This window comes from Ochotona curzoniae, unplaced genomic scaffold (assembly GCF_017591425.1).
Source record: "Ochotona curzoniae isolate NIBS_2020 unplaced genomic scaffold, NIBS_Ocur_1.0 contig_1274, whole genome shotgun sequence".
Taxonomy (NCBI): Eukaryota; Metazoa; Chordata; class Mammalia; order Lagomorpha; family Ochotonidae; genus Ochotona; species Ochotona curzoniae.
Genome location: NW_024465023.1, coordinates 13,708,379 through 13,732,635, shown reverse-complemented (window position 1 = coordinate 13,732,635; position 24,257 = coordinate 13,708,379). Strand labels below are relative to the sequence as shown.

The 24,257-nt window shown below is 38.0% G+C and overlaps 1 protein-coding gene across 12 annotated transcripts in view; it reads left to right on the top strand.

Annotated features, from left to right (window-relative positions):
• Window positions 1–23,867, top strand: part of USP9X (ubiquitin specific peptidase 9 X-linked) — a 107,652-nt gene extending 83,785 nt beyond the window's left edge. For 9 of the 12 annotated variants that reach the window (XM_040999831.1, XM_040999794.1, XM_040999787.1 and 6 more), the window contains 15 exons: window positions 879–1,099; window positions 4,153–4,343; window positions 9,124–9,297; window positions 11,458–11,599; window positions 13,189–13,942; window positions 14,333–14,456; window positions 15,872–16,097; window positions 16,479–16,608; window positions 17,724–17,909; window positions 18,172–18,392; window positions 18,474–18,562; window positions 19,782–19,938; window positions 20,038–20,298; window positions 20,570–20,665; window positions 21,842–23,867. In XM_040999831.1, the coding sequence (XP_040855765.1) occupies window positions 879–1,099; window positions 4,153–4,343; window positions 9,124–9,297; window positions 11,458–11,599; window positions 13,189–13,942; window positions 14,333–14,456; window positions 15,872–16,097; window positions 16,479–16,608; window positions 17,724–17,909; window positions 18,172–18,392; window positions 18,474–18,562; window positions 19,782–19,938; window positions 20,038–20,298; window positions 20,570–20,665; window positions 21,842–21,979 (3,110 nt within the window). In that variant the 3' untranslated portion in view covers window positions 21,980–23,867. The remainder of the gene's footprint in view (window positions 1–878; window positions 1,100–4,152; window positions 4,344–9,123; window positions 9,298–11,457; window positions 11,600–13,188; window positions 13,943–14,332; window positions 14,457–15,871; window positions 16,098–16,478; window positions 16,609–17,723; window positions 17,910–18,171; window positions 18,393–18,473; window positions 18,563–19,781; window positions 19,939–20,037; window positions 20,299–20,569; window positions 20,666–21,841) is intronic. The other 3 variants (XM_040999856.1, XM_040999847.1, XM_040999863.1) reach the window with 2 other exon arrangements.
• The last annotated feature ends 390 nt before the right edge of the window (window positions 23,868–24,257 follow it).

Here is a 24,257-nt window from a genome sequence, read left to right as displayed (position 1 = left end):
AAACCACTGTCAGCAGTTACAGGTCTCATGGGCACAGGGGCCAAGCCTTGGGCCATTCTCTGTTGCTTTCCCAACCCATTACAGGGACTTGGATTGGAACTGGAAAGCAACATAGGCAGAGGATTAGTGGACCACGCCAACATGCTGGCCACCTCACTGAATCTTGGCTTTGTTTTTTTTAACCACGGATTGGTATATTAGCACCACACAATGTTCTTTGTCTTTGTTTTCTGCCAGTGATGTATCTGTCATTATTCCCCATCAGCCTGTTAATGATTGGCCACACATTTTTCAGTTTAATGTAATTAGGTCCTACACAGTGACGTTATTTACACTGTTTCTAGACTTATATTATACTAGAAAGAGATGGAGAAGTGAGATTTATACTTCTAACAGAACTTTCAAATCCACTATCTCAATTGCTTCTCAAAATAGCACTATCAATATGGGCAAAACAAGCATTACTGCCACATTTACTGAGAGAAACAAGCTCACCTGAAGGTAAAAGAAAAAAGTCTAAGTCAGAATGAAGATGTAAACCTAGGTGGTCTTAGAGTTATTTAAAACTGAGAACCTTATGTGTTTTGGTGTATTTATATTTCATGCTCTGATATGTGTAAGGACATTCTTAAAGCATGCAGAAGTATAGAATATTAAGGCAGTTATTAAGCAAAGATAAATTAAAATTAGCACATTGAAGTAGTTAACACACATTGATGTCAGAGTGCCACAGAGTGAAGTCATCAGGTAAAACATAATTTGTTGGTACTTGGGTAAGACTCTGCAGTAGTGGTTGTTGCTGCATATCTCCGATTTGAAGGAGAAAACAAACAGTACACTGCTTCTGTTCATATGACAAAAATGTGTTCTTCTCTCAGCTTGTGAAGCACTCACTGAGTGGGAATACCTGCCACCTGTTGGACCTCGCCCCCCAAAAGGATTTGTGGGGCTGAAAAATGCTGGTGCTACTTGTTACATGAATTCTGTGATTCAGCAACTCTACATGATTCCCTCCATCAGGAACGGTATTCTTGCAATTGAAGGCACAGGTAGTGATGTAGATGATGATATGTCTGGGGATGAAAAGCAGGACAATGAGGTAAATGTTCATTATTGTTTGTTTTCTTTGTTCAAAGTTTTGATCTCAGATGTTGTTTCTTTAAGAGAACTATTGTACTTCCTTTTATTATTACTTTAAGATTATTTGTTTATTTGAGCAACAAAATTACGGAGAGGTTGCCTTCAGCTGCTTCATTCCCAAATGACTACAACAGCCAGGACTGGGCCAGGTGGAAGCCAGGAGTCTAGAACTCCGTTCAGGTCTCCCACATGTGTGGCAGGGACTCTAGTGCTTGGGCTGTCTTCACTGCTTTCCCAGGCTTACTAGCTGTATCTGAAGTGGAGCAACCTGAACTTGAAACCTCCACCCGTACAGGATGCTAGCATCCTGGGTAGCAACTTTCCGCTTATCTCATACAGTGCTTTCAGCAAGCCTGTTAGCTGTGTTTTAGAGGTAGGAGCTCACTATCTACCAAGCTTTAAATTGAAGTTACGATCATTTGATCATTTGTCTACATGTCTTTAAAGCAGTAACTAATTTGCTAATCTGTTTTCAGTAGAATTTAGGATTTGTGTAATGATAAGACTTGTTAATAGTTGAAATTATATTCACTTTTCCATTTCATGAAGTTTGTTATGTGCCCACTAATTTTTGTGAAGTTATAGGATTTTTTTTTGCTCAATTTTTTTGTCAATATTTGATATTTTAGGTTACTTTTTTGTTTCCTTTTAGATCATAGTTCCAATTGCTTTGGAAACTTCTTGCTTAGCATTACATGGTCTTATGGCAAAATCCAGGCTGCCTCTGGAGTATCTTTACTTCAGAGTAGTGAACACATTAGGTTGTACTTGCAGAGCAGAGTTGACCTAAGAATCATGTGGTTCCTCAAAAAAGAGACTGTGGCAAAATTTATGCTGTGATCATGTTATACTCTTTTGTTTTTTATTTTTACCTTTTTCTGTTCCTAGTGCGCTAGATGCAGAAATGAGTTCCAGGTGTCATAAATATTTTTAGCAGTTTCTTTTCCCCCTCTTCCTGTCAATCAAAAGAACTGGTTTTCCTCTGTAGAAGTGGCTTATCACTAGCAGGGCTTTTGAACCTTTCCTAAAACTCTTCCCCAAAACTTCAGGATCAGAATTTGAGGTCTGAGCATCTTCATTTTGTTTTAAAAGCTTCTTGGGGCAGGGAAGCGCATATGCTTATGCCCATACCTGGTTGAGAATCACTGCTCTGAGGGAAAAATTGGAATTCAAAATAATCTGAATGTTTAGTTAAACACAAATGCAGCTAGCTGTACTAGCAAGAAATAAGTGAGGCACAAAGAATATAGAATTTCATTAAGATACCTGTCCTTCACTTCTATGCTACCTTCTTGCTTTGTGTTGTCCTAGCACCTCGCTGTCCGGTGAGTTTTTTTCTTATGTTTTTGTTTCTCATCCTAGACAATAAGTTTTCTAATGGACAGGGAGTAGTTACTGTCTATTTGTATAGCAGAGGTTTGGGATATATAGTTCCAAGAATACAGAAAGACATTCAGATAACTGTAAAAACAGCTAAATTCTGCAACTGCCACGGTTACAGATAAAATACCCAGAAAAATTACTGTCTTAACCATTCTGAAATTGGTTCAATTTTACTGAGTGCATTCATAATGTTGTGCACTATCACCACTGCCTATCTCCAGAATTATTTCCATATTGAAACTGTATACCAATTCTGCAACTCCCTGTTCCCCCAGAACCCCAACCCCTGGCAACCACCTTCCTGTCTTGATACTCTTCTACATACCTCATATAAATGAAATGATGCCTTTTCATGAAATGTGCCTTTTTATAAGTGGCTTATTTCATTTAGCATGATATTGTCAAGGTTCATCCATGATGCATGTGAAAGAATTTCCTCTCTTTTAAGGCTGAGTAACCCTCATTTGTATATACAGGTCTAGTATCTCTTAGATAAATGGACCACAAATGTTTGAAATGTTCAGTTCCTGATGGTCATCTGAACATTCTGCGTTTTTGTATTAGTGGTGCTTGATCTGTACCCCATTTGCTCATGTGTTCATTCGTTGTATACTTGGGTTGCGTCTCTGTTTTAGCAATTGTGAATAAGGCTGCTGTGAACATGGGTGTATAGATACTTCTTCAGGACCATTTTTTGGGGGGTGCCTGTCCAGATGGAGAAGCATTAAGTCATACGGTGATTCTGCTTATTTTATTGAGGAACTGTTTTAACACTGATCATGATTTTACATTCCCATCAACAGTGCACAGATACTCATCAAAATTTGCTAAATTTTTATTGTAACCATCCTAATTGGTTATAAGGCAGTATTTCATTGCTTACATTTCCTTAATCATTAGTAATGTTGAACATATTTTTCTGTGCTTACTATTTGTCATTTTGTATGTCTTTGGGAGAAAAATCTCAAATGATTTTCTTTTTTCCTGTTGTTAGTTGCCTTTTTATTCTGTTGATAATATCTTTGCACATGAAGTTTCATTTGTGTTTTCCTTATTGCTCGTGTCTTTAATGTTTCCTCCAAGAAATCACCTGCCAAAGCTAATGTCTTGAGCCTTTTACCCTGTTTTTACTGGGAATGTTGTAATTTTGGCTGTTAAGATTAGGACTTTGATCAATTTTAAGTCAGTTTTTTAATATAATGCCACATAAGGGTGCAACTTCATTTTTTCCTTTGTATATCCAATTTTTCCAACACCATTTAAGAATACTAATATTAATATCAGTACTTTATTGAATTTTTCAAGCACTTGATATATGTTCTAATTGGTGGGAGCCAGGAGCCTGCTTTTGTTTCCAGTTCAGTCTAGCTTAATCACTACACTAATTTCACTGTATTAAACTATAATTATCTATATCGCTAAAATACATGGTCAGGGTTGTTAGGTGTGATAACTTATGTGAAATGCTGAGGACAAACACTGATATTATAGATTATAAAATTGAAAGCTACATTTGGTGAAAATAGGGAAGTTGATAAAAAGTATAAATCATTTTCTGTTTTGGCATTTGTCAGAACATGCTTATTCTGGATTTGTTCATTCACTGTTTTATATTTTTGCTTTTTCTAGAGCAATGTTGATCCCAGGGATGATGTATTTGGATATCCTCAACAATTTGAAGACAAACCAGCATTAAGTAAAACAGAAGATAGGAAGGAATACAACATTGGTGTCCTGAGACACCTTCAGGTCATCTTTGGTCATTTAGCTGCTTCTCGACTACAATACTATGTGCCCAGAGGATTTTGGAAACAGTTCAGGTAACTATGATTGGATACTAATAACATTACTTCTTAAAACTTGAGAAACATCTCAATATTCCAATGATTAACGTCTCAAATATATGTTGGGAGCCATTTTTAGGTTTAATGTTTAAGTGGTCATAATATTGGAGTTGTCCTTAAGTTTTCTTCCCTCATTGTCTCCATGGGAGTTAGGAAACTGTCCTGTTTAAGGAGGAGCAGCACTTTTTTTCCCATCTTAAAATTTTCAGTAATGAGCTTATCATATTTTAATAGCATAATCTTCATAATTTCCAATGGTATACATTCAGTGCTCTGTTGATAGACACTTTGGTTTTTTGTTGTTGTTAAAGGGACAGCATTCTTTAGTAAGTTTTTTATTATGAAAACATCATAATAGATGCAGGAATAGCGAGAATAGTGTGATCCCTTTCAGCATTTAGGCACTAGATCCCATGTGGGCACTAGTTCGTTCCTTGGCTGCTCCACTTCTCCTTTCCTGCTTGTGGCCTGGGAAAGTAGTGGAGGATGAGCCAAAGCCATGGAACCCTGCACCTGAATGGGAGACCCAGAAGAGGCTACTGGTTCCTGGCTTCGAATCAACTCAGCTCTGGCTGTTGTGGCCACTTGGAGAGTGAACCAATAGAAGGAAGATCTTTCTCTCTGACTCTCCTCTGTCAATTTCTCTTTCAAATAAAAAAGTAGACCTTTATGGGTATTGCATTTGCTGGTTCACTTCCTAAATGTGCAAAATAGCTGGGACTGGGCCAGACCCAAACCAGAAGCCAGGAACTCCTATCTGTGTTTCCCAAGTAAGTGAAGGGATCCAAAGATTTGGGCATTATCTGCTGCCTTCACAAGTGCGTTAGTAGAAAGATGAATTAAAGACAGAGGAGCTATTATTACTCCATCTAGGATGTGGGCATCCCGTGGCAGCTTAACTTGCTGGACCAGCATGCCACCCATCCATTCTGTTTTGAAGCAAATTTTGGATATTGTTTCATCCATTAATATTCCAGTGTGTATGTTTAATGTTAATTTTAAAACAGCATTCTATCATCATATCTTTTAAAAGATCACTCATGTCTGTCAAGTGTTTGATTTTACCCAGTTATCTGATAGTTGTTAATTGGTATTTTTAAGGTTAAGATAACACATGGTTGATAATGACTCTTCAGTCTCTTACCCCAGCCCCCCCTGCCCTATCCCTCTTTACAATTATTTATTGGGGGAAAGACTAAAAGCAGAAAGTTTGTCTTATAAATTTTTTCACAGTTTGCATTTTGTTGATGAGATAGGTGCCCATCCTGTTTTAATATTTTTTGTTTTCATCAATCCCCTATTAATGACTACTGAGATCTGCAAGCGTTGATCAGGCTGAGGTGTTATTTTTCTTTATTTGGATAAGCAAGACTGTGTGCTGATGTTTACCTCTTTCGGAAGTGGCACATCTGTTTATATCCTTTTTGGGTTAATTACCATGAATCACCAGTGTCTTAATAGTGCTTCACCAGGATCACAAAATAGCATTCTAGTTTTATTTGTTTGTTAACTGGAATAACTTTTTCTCAACAACTATTTGGCTACTCTAATAGTAAAGTGAGTATAAGAAGGGAAGGACTAATTTTTGTTTTTGCATCAGTGCCAATTATGTATCGTTTGCTGTGCCAAAATGGACTATTAAATACCGTATAACTCTTTACTGTGTATAGAAAAGTTTATATACAATCTTTCATAGCAGTGATTTCAAAATATTTTAAGGTACCTCCCAAACTGGAGAGAGGAAGGGAGGGGAGTGTCATCCAGCACCGACAGTGCTCTCCATTTCCCCTGCTTTTGGCAGAGCTCCTCCCTTTACCTGAAAGGATAGTACTTGAGATTTAATTTGAAATTCTTGCTTTTATAGTACAATAGCACATACATTCCCAACTTCTCGTTTCGGTTCTTTATTATTGTGTCTGAACCCCCTATTTAATCTACCAGGTCTTGCAGGCATCTCCTTCCTCCTAGCTGTGCTTTTGGCTTTTCAGTCATTTAACTCCAGCTCTTTTTTTTTTTTTCTCTCTCTCTCTCTCACTTAACACTATCTCTGATATAAGACTTTTCTAAATAGCCCAGCGCGATAGCATAGTGGTTAAAGTCCTTACCTTGCACGTGCCAGGATCCCATATGGGCACCGGTAATAATCCTGGCAGCCCTGCTTCCCATTCAGCTCCCTGCTTGTGGCCTGGGAAAGCAGTCGAGGATGGCCCAAAGCCTTGGGACCCTGCTCCCGCATGGGAGATCCGGAAGAGCTCCTGGCTCCTGGCTTTGAATTAGCTCAGCTCCAGCTGTTGCGGCCGCTTGGGAGTGAACCAGTGGATGGAAGATCTTCTTCTCTGTCTTTTCCTTCTCTCTGTATATCCACCTTTCCAATAAAAATAAGACTTTTCTAAATTGCTGTCAAACTTTTTGAGCTTTTATCTTAAAATTGATCACCCACTTTATAATTTTATCTTTTAATGCCTTTAATTTTTTTTTAATTTCCTATTCTAGTATAGCTCAGTATTTTTTTTTAAGATAGCACTTTGGAAACACTGCACTGCAGACACATAATCTAATCTACTCCTGATCCATATGGGTTACTTAACCATACTGCCTCCACTCCTCTGATTTTTGTTTTTTAAAATTCCAGACCTTAAATAAGGTTTAAAAGTAACATGATTGTCACCATAACACACACATATATATATATATATATATTTCTGTTTTTATTGAAAAGGTAGATGTACAGAGAGGGGGGCAGGGGGAAAAGATCTTCTGTCTACTGGTTCACTTCCCAGGCAGCCACAATGGCCAGAGCTGAGCTGATCTGAAGCCAGAGGCCAGGATCCAGGAGCTTCCTCTGAGTCTCCCACGTGGGTGCAGAATCCCAGAGCCTGTGTCATCCTCGACTGCTTTCCCAGGCCACATGCAGGGAGCAGGATGGGAAATAGAGCAGTCAGGACATGAGCCAGTGCCCATATGGGATCCCGGTACATGTCAGGCGAGAGTATATCACTGACCCATCACACCAGACCCAGTCACCTAAACTCTTTATCCAGATTTACCATCTGTTAACATTTTACCATATTTGGTTATGTACACATTTTACCATATTTGGTTACTTATATTTCGTTTAGTTTTTTTTCAAACCTAATTGAAAGGTGATACTTAAACCTGAGTTTTGACATATATCTTTTGATAATGCTGTGTATATAATAAAATTATTACAGCAAAAAAGTTAAGCTTGATTTAATGGTCTATAATATTCATTGGCATACTGATTTTATTATAAAATTATAGTCTTAGATTTTTTTCCTTATCCTAGTTTGACATTCAGGAAGCAATCACAATAATCTGGTTCTTACTTTGCTCATCTTTTAATATAAAATTTCTCTTGCGACTTTCATGGCATTGAATTTCTAAGAAGAAAAAATTCTGCCTTGGTTTGATTGCATTCATGCTTAAACTTTGGGGAGGACGGCAAGAAAATCCAATAAAGTTTGTTACATGCTTCTTACTATGCTGTTTCTGATGGATCATTGGGTATCAACCTCTCATTGTAAAGGGTATCATTTTCCTGTGTTAAATCATTGACTGTATGTTTGAAAGTAAAGACCTGATGTCATTTCCAGTGATAAAAGAGTGATTTTAACAATGATGTATATGATTTTAAGCTTACTATGTACAAATGTCATGTCTATAACTAAGATGACATTATTTACTACATAGAAGTGTTATCCAAAAAATTCTGACAATTTTTCATTTTATTTGAGACATACATGCACACGCACCCCTCTCATCTACTGGTTCACTTCCCAAATGTGTGCTACAGCTAAAACTAGGCTAGGCTGAAGCCTGGAGCCCACATCTCAATCCTTGTATGTCACATGATAGGCAAGAACCTGTCAGTCGTCTGCCCTCCCATGTATGCATTAGCAGGAAACAAATGGTGCCTAGAGTTGGAACTTGAATCTAGGCTCTCTGATATAGGCTTCAGATATCCAAACAGCATCTAACCTTTCTCATTTTACTTGAAAAAATCGGTGTAAGAATTAATTTTATGTTATTACTGTCTATTCCAAAAATGTAAACAAAATGAAAGAAAATTCCAATTCCTACATTGGAGTAATATCTAGCAACTCAGTTTTACTTGAAAGGCAAAGATTACAAAAAATAAAGATCTCCCATCCACTGACTGACTTCCAAAATGGCCACAATGTCTTGGACTAGGCAAATTCAAAGCCAGGAACCTAGAACTCCCATTCAGTTATCCTGTGTGGGTGGCAAGGGCCCAAATACTTGGACCATCTTCATTGCTTTTCCAGGCACATTGGCAGAGAGCTGAATTAGAAATGGAGCAACCAGGACTTAAACTGGGGCTCTCACTGGCTACTGCCTGTGCTGACAACAGCCCATTTTACTTGCATTATCAATTGGAATAAAAACCTGTTGGCCTGAGATTAAAATGCCAGTTTAGAGACCCACATCCCATGTCAAGATCCTTGTTTTGTTTTTAGATTCTGACTCATTCCAGCTTCTTACTACTGCATACCCTTGGTGCCAGCAGTAATATGTCAAATAATTGGGTCGCTGCCACCCATGACTGGCTTCAGCCTTAATAGAGGCTTGTTGTGCTCATTTGGGGGAGTGAACCAGAGGATGCAGGTTCTTTCTATTGTCTTTTCAAATAACCTTTTCTAAAAGCCTACGTGGGGCAGGCATTTCTAAGAGTATGTATTGAGAAAGTCATTTGCAATGTTTCATTCATTTTTAGGCTTTGGGGTGAGCCTGTTAATCTACGTGAGCAACATGATGCTTTAGAATTTTTTAATTCATTGGTGGATAGTTTAGATGAAGCTTTAAAAGCCTTGGGGCATCCAGCTATGCTAAGTAAAGTCTTAGGAGGTTCCTTTGCTGATCAGAAAATTTGCCAAGGCTGCCCACACAGGTAAGCAGTAATGACTTGTTGAAAGTTTGTGTTCTCTCTCTGTGTGTCTGTTTAAACAAAAATAAATTTTAGTGAACTAAAGTAGAGAATAACACTAAATACTTAAAAGCTTATACTGAATGAATTACATTGCGTATACCTTACTACTAGCAAGCTTTTCTTTTTTCTAGATAACTTAGATTCTTTATTTTACCTAACCATTTAATATTTCATACGGTTTTATGTGAGATTGTTCTTGAGGGAATAATGTTATTTTGCATATGATTATGTGTTACTTATACATTTGCCTTTTGTCATAGGATAGAAGAATTGTTGCATTAGTATAAACATTAAATGTAGAAGATAAATTATCTGAAGAAGTATATCCTATACAAATGGAAAAATGGCTTGAAATGAGCACTAATCATTATTATTCTTTTGATATATTTGTATAGAAAATATTTATGGCAGGAGTTGGCAAAATTTTGTTAAATTATTTAAGGACTCCAGTTGAAAATTAAAAAATCAGTCCATCTGTAACAAACATTTTATGCTTATTAGAGAATTAATACTTTTAGAACTTGTGTTATTAGTAATATACTGTTTTGTATCCCTTTTTACCAAATATGCATAGCGATTTTTTACAAACCAAAGTGTGTGTGTGTGTGTGTGTCATTATTTTTTCACAGTACAGAAATGTTTGGAGGAAAAGTAATTCAAGGAACTTTAGAAAACTCATAGACAGAACATATTACAAAAGAAGAGTATGTGTAAGTCAGCAAACTAGATCATGAGCCAGACCATCTAAAGTTTCATTGAAACATACCCCACTCATATGCATACTATGTGGCTTGCATTAATGGTAAAAATTGAGGATTTGCCACAGAGACCAAACTGCCTACAAAACCTAAAATACTTACCATTTGGCCCTATACAGGAAAGATGCTGACCTCTGGTTTTAGAATGTTCTACTTTGGGGCATTGTGGCAAAACAGGTTATGATGCCACATGTGCCACCAACATCCTGTGTCCAAATACCAATCCTGCTCAGTTTCTTAGTAATGTGCATGGGAATACAACAGATGATGATCCAAGAACTTGGACCCCTGCTACCTGTATGAGAGATCTCCATGGAGTTCTGTCTCCTGGCTCAGTTTGTTCTAGGGCTGGCTCTTGCTGCCATTTGGGCAATGAACCAGCTGATGTAAGCTTTTTGCGGGGGGGAGGGGGTAGGTAAGAGTTACTCATTTTTAATTGGAAAGTCAGATTTACAGAAAGGAGAGAAAGAGATCTTCTATCTGCTGGTTCACTCTCCAAGTGGCTACAGCAGCTGGAGCTGAGCTAATCCAAAGCCTGGAGCTAGGAGCTTCTTCCAGCTCTCCCATGTGGGTGCAGGGTCCCAAGGCCTTGGGCCGTCCTCTACTGCTTTCCCAGGCAACAAGCAGGGAAGCTGGAAGAGAAATGGAGTAGTCAGGATACAAACTGACACGTATGTGGGATCCCGGCCTGTGCAAGGTAAGAACTTAGCCCCTGTGCTACTGCACCGGACCTTAGCATTTCTGTTGCATGCTCTGTCTTGCACATGAAAAACTTTAAGAAAATCCCATTTTTGGGAGCAGACATTTCGCTTAACATTTAAGACACCATGTTCTGGACTCAGTGCAATTGCCTAGCAGCTGAGGTCCTTGCCTTGCACGTTCCAGGATCCCATATGGGTGCCAATTTTAATTCCAGTGGCCCTGCTTCCCATCCAGCTCCTTGCTTATGGCCTAGGGAACTCTGTGTGTGTCTCAAGTAAATAAAAAATGTTTTTAAATCCCTGCCTAGAACTTTATAAATTTGTGCTTTGGCTGTGACATGAATTACAGCCAAATTATAGTAAAGTTATTGTGATACCAGGTAGACCTCGCTTTTAGAATTTTGCTTAGCAGTCTTGACTAATTCTAAATGCCAGTTACCTCATCTCTGTTGCAAGTATAATATTTTTTGCAATAGATTTGTTGTAAAGATAACCTAATACCCATAATATTAGACAATATATTGCCCAGCACAGAGTAAGGAACCAATAAACATTAGCCATCATTTATGATTTATTGATTTGGTGTTACATAATAAGTATTCCAAATGTAAATATCTGTAAATTTAGTAAACTAAAGGAATAATCCTTTTTGATCATTTTAGGTACGAATGTGAAGAATCTTTTACGACTTTGAATGTAGACATCAGGAACCACCAAAATCTTCTTGATTCTCTGGAACAATATGTCAAAGGAGATTTATTAGAAGGTGCAAATGCATATCATTGTGAAAAATGCAATAAAAAGGTAAGGGTTGTGAAGTTTTATTTAAAGTAATTATGAACAAAGTTGGCTATTCATCCTCAAAATCTGCCCCCTATTTCTGTTTACTGCTTTGTTATAGAGCTAGCAGGGATTGTGAAGATGATGTGTCAGGGAAATGCTGACAGTGTTACAGGAACTAGGGAAGATAAGCAGATAAAGGTGAATGATTTTAGAAATCATACCTTAAAAATTTCACTGCCATGTGAGTTGTACATACTTTTAATCTGTTAAACCCATCAAACCTACAGAACTGTATAGAGATAAACATTCCCTGGTATTTATGGTCACTCATCAAAACAAATTTACTGAAACTTAATTAGCATGTGAAGTTTCTTTTATTGTGTTTTTAAGCCATTTTAATCAGATTTCTAGGCCAGTCTGATTTTTTCAATCTGTTGGAACTTAGCTCTTTGAGAGAATTCACACATGGGTGTATGGGTACTTCAAAAAGTTTGTGAAAAACTGAATTTAAAATGTGGGCTTATTTTGATGTAAAAAGTTCTTTTCATATGTTAAAATGCATATTAGGAAAAATTACTCTGTGGACTTGATTTGTTTTTGTGCCAGAAATAACTCATAACACTAAATTCTATTTTTCCATGAATTTTTGAAGTATCCTTGTATGATGAATTGCGTGTACCTTTTGAGGTTTCCAGACTCTCTAATTTCCAAGTCTTCTGTGTTGTTTTGATGTTGCACACTACTTAGACAAGATCAGGCGCATTCAGGGTGGTAAGACTGAGGTTATGGGTTTTAAAGCCATACAGCCTGCCACCCACAGCTCAGACTTAAGTCAGGTTACTTAACTTCTCTCTGTCTGTTAACCCTCATCCTTTAAAATTCAGTAGTACTCTGATAAAAAGGATTGTAAGTAATGTTATTTGTTCTGCAGCCTACCGTGTTACCTGGCATCCAATTGCTCAATAAATATTAGTTGCTTGTTATAGTGTTTGTTCAGTTATTTTCACAGCAAACCATCTACAGTAAACAGAGTAAACATCAAGTAAGAATATTCAAATAGCAGTGACACTCTAGAAACCAGACCACAAATGTCCCTGTGGCCAATTTTTGCAGTTTGTAACAAATGGCATAGGCTGTTTACATATTATTAATTTTAGCTAATGTCATGTGCTTATTTGCACTTACAGATTCAGGTAAGTATTACAGGAATGTAATTCCATTTAAAAGGTTAATATTTAAGCATATGCTTGGAGGAGGTATATGCTAAGATTCACACTTCTCACATTGGAGTACCTTCATTCATTTCCTGGCTCTAGCTCCTGGCTGTAGCTTTCTGCTAATGTCCCTGCAAATGCTGGAAGGCAGCAGTGATGTTTGAGTAGTTGAGTTTTTTCTGTCCTTGTTGGTGATCTGAATTAGGTTTCTGACTTCAGGCCATTGCAGCTAGACCTTTGTGAACTAGCTGATGAGTACAAGTGTTCTCTGTGTGTGTGTAACTCTTTAAAGGATTTTTTTTTTTCAAAGTTTGGGAGTTTTTATTGTTGAGTTTGCATGTTTGCAGTGGATTATAATCAGAATGCTCATCCAACCACCTTCTTTGTTTATTTCAGGTTGATACTGTAAAACGCTTACTAATCAAAAAATTACCTCCTGTTCTTGCTATTCAACTAAAACGATTTGACTATGACTGGGAAAGAGAATGTGCAATCAAGTTCAATGATTATTTTGAGTTTCCCCGTGAGCTGGACATGGAACCTTATACAGTTGCAGGTGTCGCAAAGCTAGAAGGAGATAATGTAAATCCAGAGAGTCAACTGATACAGCAGAATGAGCAGTCTGAAAGTGAGACAGCAGGAAGTACAAAATACAGACTTGTAGGTGTGCTTGTGCACAGTGGTCAAGCAAGTGGGGGACATTATTACTCTTACATCATTCAGAGAAATGGTGGAGATGGTGAGAAAAATCGCTGGTACAAATTTGATGATGGGGATGTAACAGAATGTAAAATGGATGATGATGAAGAAATGAAAAACCAGTGTTTCGGTGGAGAGTACATGGGAGAAGTGTTTGATCATATGATGAAGCGCATGTCATACCGGCGCCAGAAAAGATGGTGGAATGCTTATATACTTTTTTATGAACGGATGGACACAATAGACCAAGATGATGAGTTGATAAGATATATCTCAGAGCTTGCCGTCACTACAAGACCCCATCAGATTGTTATGCCATCTGCCATTGAGAGAAGTGTACGCAAGCAAAATGTGCAGTTCATGCATAACCGAATGCAGTACAGTTTGGAATATTTTCAGTTTATGAAAAAGCTGCTTACTTGTAATGGGGTTTACTTAAACCCTCCTCCAGGTAAGTAATGGTACTAAAGAACAGTGTTGCATTTCTTAAGTTTGTAAAATTAATATTTTCATCGGATAAGTTCAAATATTTGTTTTTTGTTGTTATAGAAGTTACATTTGAGATGACTCTTAACCTTTGAGAAGTACACATATTGGCTTCTTGTTTGGAAATAGAAACTTATTTTTAACAGTCCTGATTTTTGTCTTGTAATGGTTTGAAATATGTACTTAAGTAAGCTACTAAAGAATAAAAAGAGTGATCTTAGAAGTGACCTAAGAAAGGTTTTTAGCAACTTTGGAATTCTCAAAATTAGTGAAAATGCACATTTGTTTGAGAAATAGGGCTTGACAATAGTGGTTTGTTTAATTGTTTTTAATGTTTTTTTTTTATTTTTAATAGGACAAGATCACCTATTGCCTGAAGCAGAAGAAATAACTATGATTAGTATTCAACTAGCTGCTAGGTTCCTGTTTACTACAGGATTTCACACAAAGAAAATAGTCCGTGGTTCCGCCAGTGACTGGTACATTGTTTTGATTTAACATACTTAGACTAAACTTTCTTTTTAGACTTATTTATTTTTACTGGAAAGACAGATCAGGTTTTCTGGAGAAGAGAGACAAAACTTCGATCTGCTGGTTCACTCTCCAAAAGGCGGCAGTGGTTAGAGCTGAGCACATCCTAAGCCAAGAGCTCAGAATTTCTTCAGGTCTCCCACACAGATGCAGTGTGGTGCAGTATCCAAGGCTTTAGGCCATCTTCTACTGCTTTCCCAGGCCACAATAGAGAGCTGGATGGGAAGTGGAGTAGCTGGAACATGAACTAGTGCCCATGGGATCCCAGCACTGACAAGGGAAGGATTAGCCAGTTGAGCCATTGTACCAGACCCTAAAATTTTGTGTCGTTCTTTTATAGACTACTTTGTATTTTCCAAATCACAAGACTTGCTTCAGATTTGAAATGAATAAAAAATTCACTTCGTAGTGGATGGTGGGAGGAATCATTTCAACACTTAAATCTAGACATAGCTTTTTTTTTATCAGAAGCTAACTGTGCTTCTGTTAACCTTGCATCCTATTTTTGCCATCCTTTATAAAATGTTCAGAAGAGACTGAAAAAAATCTAAGTTATTTGATCATGAAAGTAATTTAGCTTCCCCAGATTAAACTCTGCTATAAAGTAAAAGGATGACACTTGGCAATGATTTTGGAATGGATGTTTGGCCATAGCAGTTAAGATACCACCTGAGACACCTACATCCCATATCTGGATCTCTGGGTTCAATCCCCCCCCCCCCTTCTGAACTAGTTTCCTGCTAATAGGCACCCTGGAGGGTAGCCGATGATTGTTTAACTCAGGGTTGAGGAATCTTTTCTTCAAAGGGCTGTTTAGATATTTGTATCATTTGAAGACATACAAGATTATCAACTTAGAAATTAAGCTGCTATAGATTTTTTGAATTTTGAGTAGTGCCCACAGTTACCTTGGCAGAGCCAAACATTCCCTATTCCTGACTTAAGTAGCTGGGTCGCTGCCATCTGTGTGGAAAACTTACATGGAGTTTTTGACTTCTGCTTAGGGGCTAATAAGCCAATGGAAATCGGTGTGTATGTGTGTCTGCTGCACCCCTCAAGTGTGAAGTCAAAATGGTTTTCTCAAGCCTAATTGTGCAAGTATAGAGGCTGTTAGGATACCTTGGTTTAACAATTTTTGCTTGCTCATCCAGAAGTAAAATATTAACAGAAAGAGAGGGGTATTTTCTGATTAGTTAAAAAAAAAAAATTTGGTAGCAGGGTTTTAGAAAACAGTACACACGTCCACCAGTTTTTCACTATCAGTTGGCCGAGTCATAGTGTGTTCATCTAGGAGCAGGAGCACCCGTTGCAGATTCTCGCCACAGCAGTAGATGTCTTTCATGGGCTTGTTTATTTCTTTTAGGTATGATGCATTGTGTATTCTCCTTCGTCACAGCAAGAATGTGCGTTTTTGGTTTGCTCACAATGTCCTTTTCAATGTTTCAAATCGCTTCTCTGAATACCTTTTGGAGTGTCCTAGTGCAGAAGTAAGGGGTGCATTTGCAAAACTTATAGTTTTTATTGCACATTTTTCATTGCAAGATGGACCATGTCCTTCACCTTTTGCATCTCCTGGACCTTCTAGTCAGGTAACTTGTAGTTTTCTTATGAATTAAATGTTTGCCAAAAAAAATGTTCTGTGAAAGTCAAAATCACAAACATACATGTTTATTTATTAAGTATGTTTACCAAGCTAATATATACATGCCAATCCTCTGAGTTTAGTTGAAATTACAGCATTGCATGAAGGAAATTTCTCAAAAACTGACACTGAAAGATTTATGGTAAAGTCTACCTCAGGTGTTAATTCACTCTCTGAAGAAGAAACTCTTTAATGGATTTTGTGATCAGTTCTCCTAGAAATTGTTTGTATTCAACATGTGTATGTTAATGTCTTTAAACACATATAGAATTATATCTTTACCTTATCCTTTCCTTGACATCCTTGAAAAATGTTTTATACTTCACAGGCTTACGACAACTTAAGTTTAAGTGATCATTTACTAAGAGCAGTCCTGAATCTGTTGAGAAGGGAAGTTTCAGAGCATGGACGTCATTTGCAGCAGTATTTCAATCTGTTTGTAATGTATGCCAATTTAGGTAAGATTGAAATTTTCATAATTCTCCTATTTTGATGTTTTATATTAACCCATTTAGATCAAGTGACAAAATATGACTAATATGGTCTAAATTAGAAATACTTTTCCAACCTGTTATTCTTTCTGAGCATGACGCTTTTTGCCTTGTGCTTTGTAATTGTGTATGTTTCTTAACTGCTAAGGCATCGGTACCAAATCCAGCTTCATTTTAAAATAGTAATTCCCAGGCACCATTCCATTGAATCAAAATTTCTTTCTAAAACTTATGCAAGAAATCCATATTTCAACAGGTTCCCATTTGGTCGTCATTCTCACCATGTTAAGTAAAAATGTGTACATGAACATAATGCAGGATAATAATACCCATTTACTAGGTCATTTAAATTACCCTGTTGTTGATAATGTTTCATCTGACTACTCTCCTCATTTCCTTTCAATGATTGCTAATACTTAGCTAAAACTTAGGCAGTAGTGTCTTACACTGCTGTGTTTTGACAGCATTCAGGTTATTCTATATCCTCCCCAACTGGATTTCCACAATGAAAGCTTTGTACAAATGATAGTAAATGTTTGTTGAGTGGCTAGATAGGTGGATAGCTAAGAAGATCAGAAATCCTTCCATTGTCATTTGAGTGGAATTTCTCTAATTGCCGGGGTGGGAGGCCAAGGTGTAAATTTATTTGAAAATCCAAGTTTGAGAGAAAGAGATCTTCATCTGCTAATTCACTCTTCAAATGGCTATAGCCAGGCTACAGCCACCGAAGCTTGGCCAGTCCAGAGCCAATGGCTGGTGCTGGGTTCCCCACATGGGTGTGGAGACCCAAGGGCTTGGGACGACAGCCTGGCCTGAGACTTACAGGAACCTTTAGTCTATCTGGGTCATAGAAAGTGTTTATCCCAGTATGATTGAAATGTCATGGTCAGCTGTTTAACAAATACTTTAATTTATGCTCAGTGAATGTTGTTATGGTATAGTAATTCTCTAAATATTCTTTATACTATAGACAAGTGTTTTAGAAAGCTACTTTATTATTCATGGGGCATGAAGCTCTTGACATCCTAATTTTTTCCTCTCATATTTTTCTCCCTCTTTTCCTGCTTCTCTCTCCATTGTAGGTGTGGCAGAGAAGACACAGCTTCTGAAATTGAGTGTGCCTGCTACTTTTATGCTTGTATCTTTAGACGAAGGTCCCGGTCCTCCAATCAAATATCAATATGCTGAATTAGGAAAATTGTATTCAGTAGTGTCACAGCTGATTCGCTGTTGCAACGTCTCATCAAGAATGCAGTCTTCAATCAATGGTAAAGTACAGTTCTTTTTAATCATTTTGAAATACTACCCGGTATATATAGTACTTGATTAATTGTAATTCTAAAGAAAGAATCAGTATTTGGAGTATTTGATGCTATTTTGGAGTCCTCTGTCTTTTTCATATGTTTTGATTAGGAAACTTAATTTAAAATACTTTTCTAAGAAAAAAAAATCCACAGGTGAACGTATGTTGTACAGTTATTGTGGAGAGAAGTGTACTAGTTTTTCATTGATTACCAATCTGTATTCTAGGTAATCCTCCCCTACCCAATCCTTTTGGTGATTCTAATTTATCACAACCCATAATGCCAATTCAGCAGAATGTGGCTGACATTTTATTTGTGAGAACAAGTTATGTCAAGAAAATCATTGAAGACTGCAGTAACTCGGAGGAAACAGTCAAATTACTTCGCTTCTGCTGCTGGGAGAATCCTCAGTTTTCATCAACTGTCCTCAGTGAACTTCTCTGGCAGGTTAAAGAAAAATAAATATTCATATGATTCTATAATTTGATTTGTTACTCCTGTAGATTATTCACCATATCTTGTTTTCAGGTTGCATATTCCTACACCTATGAACTCCGACCATATTTGGATCTGCTTTTACAAATATTACTGATTGAGGACTCTTGGCAGACTCACAGGTGGGTACTCTTTCTGTTACGGAATCATTAGATGGCCAGGTGTTACACATAACTGAACGTGCTAGTCAGGAAGACATTGGTCTTAACATTGACAATATTGAAGGTAAACCAACTTTAAGGGGGTCAGTATTATGGCTAAACTTCTGCCTGCAGTGCCAGGATCCCATGTGGGCACTAGTTCATTTCCTGGTGGCTCCACTTCTGACCAAGCTCCCTGTTAATGACCTGAGAAGGAGAAACTGAGAAGTCTTTCATCTGCTGTTTCTCTTCCCCAAATGGCCGGAGCTGAGTCAATCTGAAGTTGGGAGCCAGGAGCCCCCTCTGTGTCCCCCATATAGCTGCAGGGTCCCAAGGCTTTGGGCCGTCCTTCATTGTTTTCCCAGACCACAAGCAAGGAGCTGGATGGGAAGTGGGGCAGCCAGAACAGGAACCGGTTCCCATATGGTATATCGGCACTTGCAGGTGAAGGAGTAGCCTTAATAGACCACTACAGCAGCCCCAAAATTAATAAATCTTTTTAAAAAATATTTTTTATTAAGTAGTGTTTCAGTTTAGACATCATGAAGCCCTAGATGTGGTGGTTTTGTCTAAATTCTTAAGCTTTGTAAAATTTCTGACCTCAGAAATGCAGTTTTATAAAAGGAACAAATGAGCTATTCTCAACTGCAGCAGCCATACAATTAATTAATTAATGTTTTTTTTTTAAGATTTATTTTATTGGAAAGGCAGATGTAGAGAGAGGAGGAGAGACAGAGAGGAAGAAATTCCGTCCTATGGTTCACTCCCCAAGTGAGCGCAATGGCTGGAGCTGAGTCAGTCCGAAGCCAGGAGCTTCTGGGTCTCCCACACGGGTGCAGGGCCCCAAGGTTTTGGGCCGTCCTCGACTGCTTTCCTAGGCCAAAGCAGGGAGCTGCCAGGATTAGAACCAGCAGCCATATGGGGTCCAGGCGCGTTCAAGGTGAGGACCTTAAGCATTACACTATCACGCCGGGCCCAATTAATGTTTCTAAAGATTACATTACTCATTAAAAATTAAAAGTTCTTTTAAAAACAAAAGAAAATGGAAAGATTACCTCATTTTCTGATCTTTTCACAGGTTTCGTATTCCCTCTTGTTTAGGGTTAGATTAAATGACGAAAGTGGGATATTCAGTGAGTAGCATGTTGTACACAGGATACATGTTAGATTTTAGTTTTTGTTTTATCTCATTGTCTTTCAGAATTCATAATGCACTTAAAGGAATTCCAGATGACCGAGATGGGCTGTTTGATACAATCCAGCGCTCTAAGAATCACTATCAGAAACGAGCCTACCAGTGTATAAAATGTATGGTAGCTCTCTTTAGCAATTGTCCTGTTGCTTACCAAATCCTGCAGGTAAGGATTCTTTTGAGGAGAATCATGATGATTTACAGTTGTCATTTAAAACTTTAAAATATTCTAAACCTAAACTATGGCTTTATTTTCCTTTTGAAGGGCAATGGAGATCTTAAAAGAAAGTGGACCTGGGCAGTAGAATGGCTTGGGGATGAACTTGAAAGAAGACCATACACTGGCAATCCTCAGTATACTTACAACAATTGGTCTCCCCCAGTTCAAAGCAATGAAACATCCAATGGTTATTTCTTGGAGAGATCACATAGCGCTAGGATGACACTTGCAAAAGCTTGTGAACTCTGTCCAGAGGAGGTAAAAAAAGCCACCAGTGTGCAGCAGATAGAAATGGAAGAAATCAAAGTAATTGTTTACTTTATAGGCCAGTGTTTATGTATTATAGTGTGGGGATAAGATTTTATTTGCTCTATTGTTTGTCATTCTGTGTTAATGAGGGAGCCTTCTCTGTAAATTACCTAAAATATGTACTATTTCTAAAAGAATCCAAAGCAGGGTTTATTATTTCAATGGCTTTATCTGCAGTTTTTGTAGATTTTTAAAAACTTATGTCAAATAGAGAAGGTTACAAATGAGCTTGAATTTGCCTGCATTAATTCTCTGTCTTTAAAATTAGGAGCCAGATGACCAAGATGCCCCAGATGAACATGAGTCACCTCCACCTGAAGATGCGCCGTTGTACCCCCATTCACCTGGTTCTCAATATCAACAGGTAAGTAAGCATCGGCTTAAGGATGGCTATTTTGTGTGTGACTGTGAGAGGGTTTACTTATACTAACTTTGGTGTATGTGATCAGAGAGAGGAATGGTAGTTCTGGTATTGTAGCACAGCACGTGAAGCTACCTCCTACATTGCTGACACCCATACTGGGGTGCTGATTGGAGTCTGCTCCCCTGCTTTCCAGTCCAGCTCCCTGCTGATGTGTCTAGGGAAAGCAGCAGATGACCAAAGTGGGGTGATGCTGCACCATTTTAGAATTTTTCCCCAATTAGTTATAGTTTGCCATCAGTGTGAAATGATAATCATTGTCTAGCACAGAGAATTATGATATTTCCTGTTAAGATGCGTCTGTAGAGGCATTACGGCAGTGAAGTGTGAGAAGTCCTTGGCCCCAGATTGTAGTGACAGTGAGGATGACAGAAAATAGTTCTCTGGGCAATAAGCTAAAAAGTCATAAGTAGGTTGAAAGGACTTGGAGCGCCTTGGCGAGACTGCAGTCCTGAGTGTCCAATTCTTTGGGTGTGCATGGGGCCAGGGACTGTACACACCTTGAGAGACATTGTTTGTTCTAGTTCAGGGAACAATTAAAAGCATACTGAGTAGTTAACGCATATTCATCATGTTTACCAGAGTGTAAAGCTTAAAATCATGGCTTGACTGGTGGGGAGGTACAGAACAACACAACACTTACAGGAGTCGGGTCTTTAATGAACATTGTGCTATATATTTTTTTAAGATTTATTTTTATTGGAAATCTTCCATCCACTAATTCACCCCCCAAGTGGCCATAACGACCAGAGCCAGGAGCTCCTTCTGAGTCTCCCACGCGGGTGCAGGGCCCCAAGGCTTTGGGCCGTCCTCTACGGCTTTCCCAGGCCACAAGCAGGGAGCTGGATGGGAAGTGAGGTAGCTGGGACATGACCTGGGATCTGTATGGGATCCTGGCTCATGCAAGGTGAGGATTTTGAAACTACGCTACCATGCCGGGCCCATGTGCTATATTCTTGACTATTGCTTCTGCAAGATATCCTTAGTCCATTAGCTTTTAGCCTAGGACAGAGTCGGAATAGACCTGTTACTGTTTACATGTCCACAAACTTTAGCCTTTGATTTTAAAGTTTTCTTTACTGTGTGAGCAGTTTTACATGGAGATGTCTTCTCTCACAGAATAACCATGTGCATGGACAGCCATATACAGGCCCCGCGGCACATCACATGAACAACCCTCAGAGAACTGGCCAACGAGCACAAGAAAGTTATGAAGGCAGTGAAGAAGTGTCCCCGCCTCAGAGCAAGGACCAGTGAAATGCGCGCAACGAACTGGCTCCACCAAGACTGTGCACCCAGGCCTTACAGTCCAACCTTTTTCTGTGTCTGGCTAATATTTAAAACTAGAAAAACTATTCCTAATCAACATGGAGTGGAGAGTTTATTCACTGTCTTACCTGCAGAAATTTGCTGTCAATATATAACCCGCCTGCAGTGGAAAGTGTATAGTGTTTTGTAATAAATGGCCTGATGCTAATGTGTAAATGGCAAAGGTGTATATAGTATATTAATGTTTGACTGTTAATTCTTAAGCAAGAAACTTTTTTCTTGATGAGACACAAATCTACAAAATCTACAAAAGTTAGTTTTCTTGTTACACCCACTGCATTCTGCAACCAGTGTTGCCTGCCTCGTGGCAGGTGGATCGACTTTATAAAAACAAAATAAACCAACAGCAACAGAACAGCCCATCCATGTCCTCTACACCGGTAATCTCATGTTAGTTCTTTGCCACTGAAGTCAGTTTTATTAAGAGCAATGTTAAGGCTGGTAACCTTTAAATTATTTGGTTGATGTGGAAAATTGGTGATGTACCATTATTTCTAGATCTTTTTTGTTGCCTTTTTATTCTGATATTAGGTTAATCACTTTGAAGCTATAGTTATGCTGTAACATTTAGCATGGCTTCACACCAAGTTAGTGTAGCCAGTGAGGAAAAAAAAGTACCATGACAGCAGTTGTCTCAAACTGACAGCTGTATTGCTCAGAGCTTTTCATTCTTACACCTAGACTATAAAAAATAAATGAGGGGAAAAACGTGACAAACAGGCGTTTTCAGTTACACCTATGTTCCTTACAATGTTCGACAGTTCAGTCTCTGGGTGGGATAAGGAACACTTAAGTATCACTAATGAGAATTTTAAACGTTTTAAAAACAAATATGCAAAAAAATTGCTATGCCAGGATGCTGGAGCATAATAGAAGACTGTATTTGGTGTGCTTGTTTTGTTTCTTTGGTAGCGCTTATTAGGTGAAACTTGTGAAACTTTCCTCCTGCCGGACGCCAGGGACGTGGAGGTCGTCAGTCCCATCCCCCACCAAGACGCCTGGCTGATTTTCTGCTCAGTCACAATTTTACTTGAAAGCAAGAATTGTCCAAGCTCCTTTTCCATTATTCCAAAAATCTTAACCTTCAAAGCAGGGTCTAATTAAACTACTGGCTAGTTAATATAACTGAGATATCACAATTTCAGAATAACATTTGATTAAAGATAAGGAACTCATCGGTTAATACTGTACTTAAAAGAGAATTGATAACTTGAATGTGTAATTTTTTGGAACATGTCTAAAAACCAAATACCCCTGCAAACAGATACAACCCACCCTATTCTATTTAAATATTTTGCTGTTTTATTTTATAGAAATTATTTTGCTGAATTCACAAATAGAATTTGATTTAAGAAGAACTTTTTGTCCTGTGGTGTGTTTCTGGTGGTTTTTTTGTTTTTTGTTTTTGTTTTTTGGTTTTTTTTGTTTGTTTTTTTGGTTACCCATTTTGTCCTATTATTATTTTTTTTTTCAGGCCCACATATTAAAATTCTGTGCATAGCGTGCCGCAGCCTGACACTGAATTCAGGATTTCAGTTACATTGAGTTTTTGCACAGAAAGAGTTGACCTTTGGCCTTTTACTAAAGATTTAGAGAAAACAGGATGTTGACACTGTAAAACTTTCCTAACATAATCTTGTAATTTTTGTATGTTTTTTATATACATGTGTATTTAATGAGCATAAGCTTGGTTGTATTTTTTACAATTCAGTTAACAGGAAAATGTGTTGTCAAAAGGCTGTGGTTGGAACTGAACGAAACAGAAACAAAACTGAGCATTTGCGTTATTTTGTGATTAAAGGAGGCAGGTGTTTAAGATAAAGCATTGGGCATCTTATTTGCAATACAACATAGTCAATCTTTGCTTCTAAGTTTGCTGTAATGTTAGGAAGTGTTGACACCAGATAGGTTCTGTTTTTATGTTGAGTGTATTACGTTGCTTTTTTTTTTAATAGTTTACGTAGCAATCATACAAACTCGGCGTCTGAGTCCAGTCGGTAGCTCCTTGATTACAAGCCAGCTCAGTGAGTGAAGTTACCTTGATTTGAACAAGTTGCGGTTGTTGAATACACCACTCACCATTGGAGAGGTGATTTTACACTTCCTGCTCCTTAACAGGAGTAATTTCCTTAACTTAAAAGTGTCCGTGGCTCTTTAGATAAGAAAAACTTGACATTTTAAAAGGCTGTGAATTTTTCCCACTGGA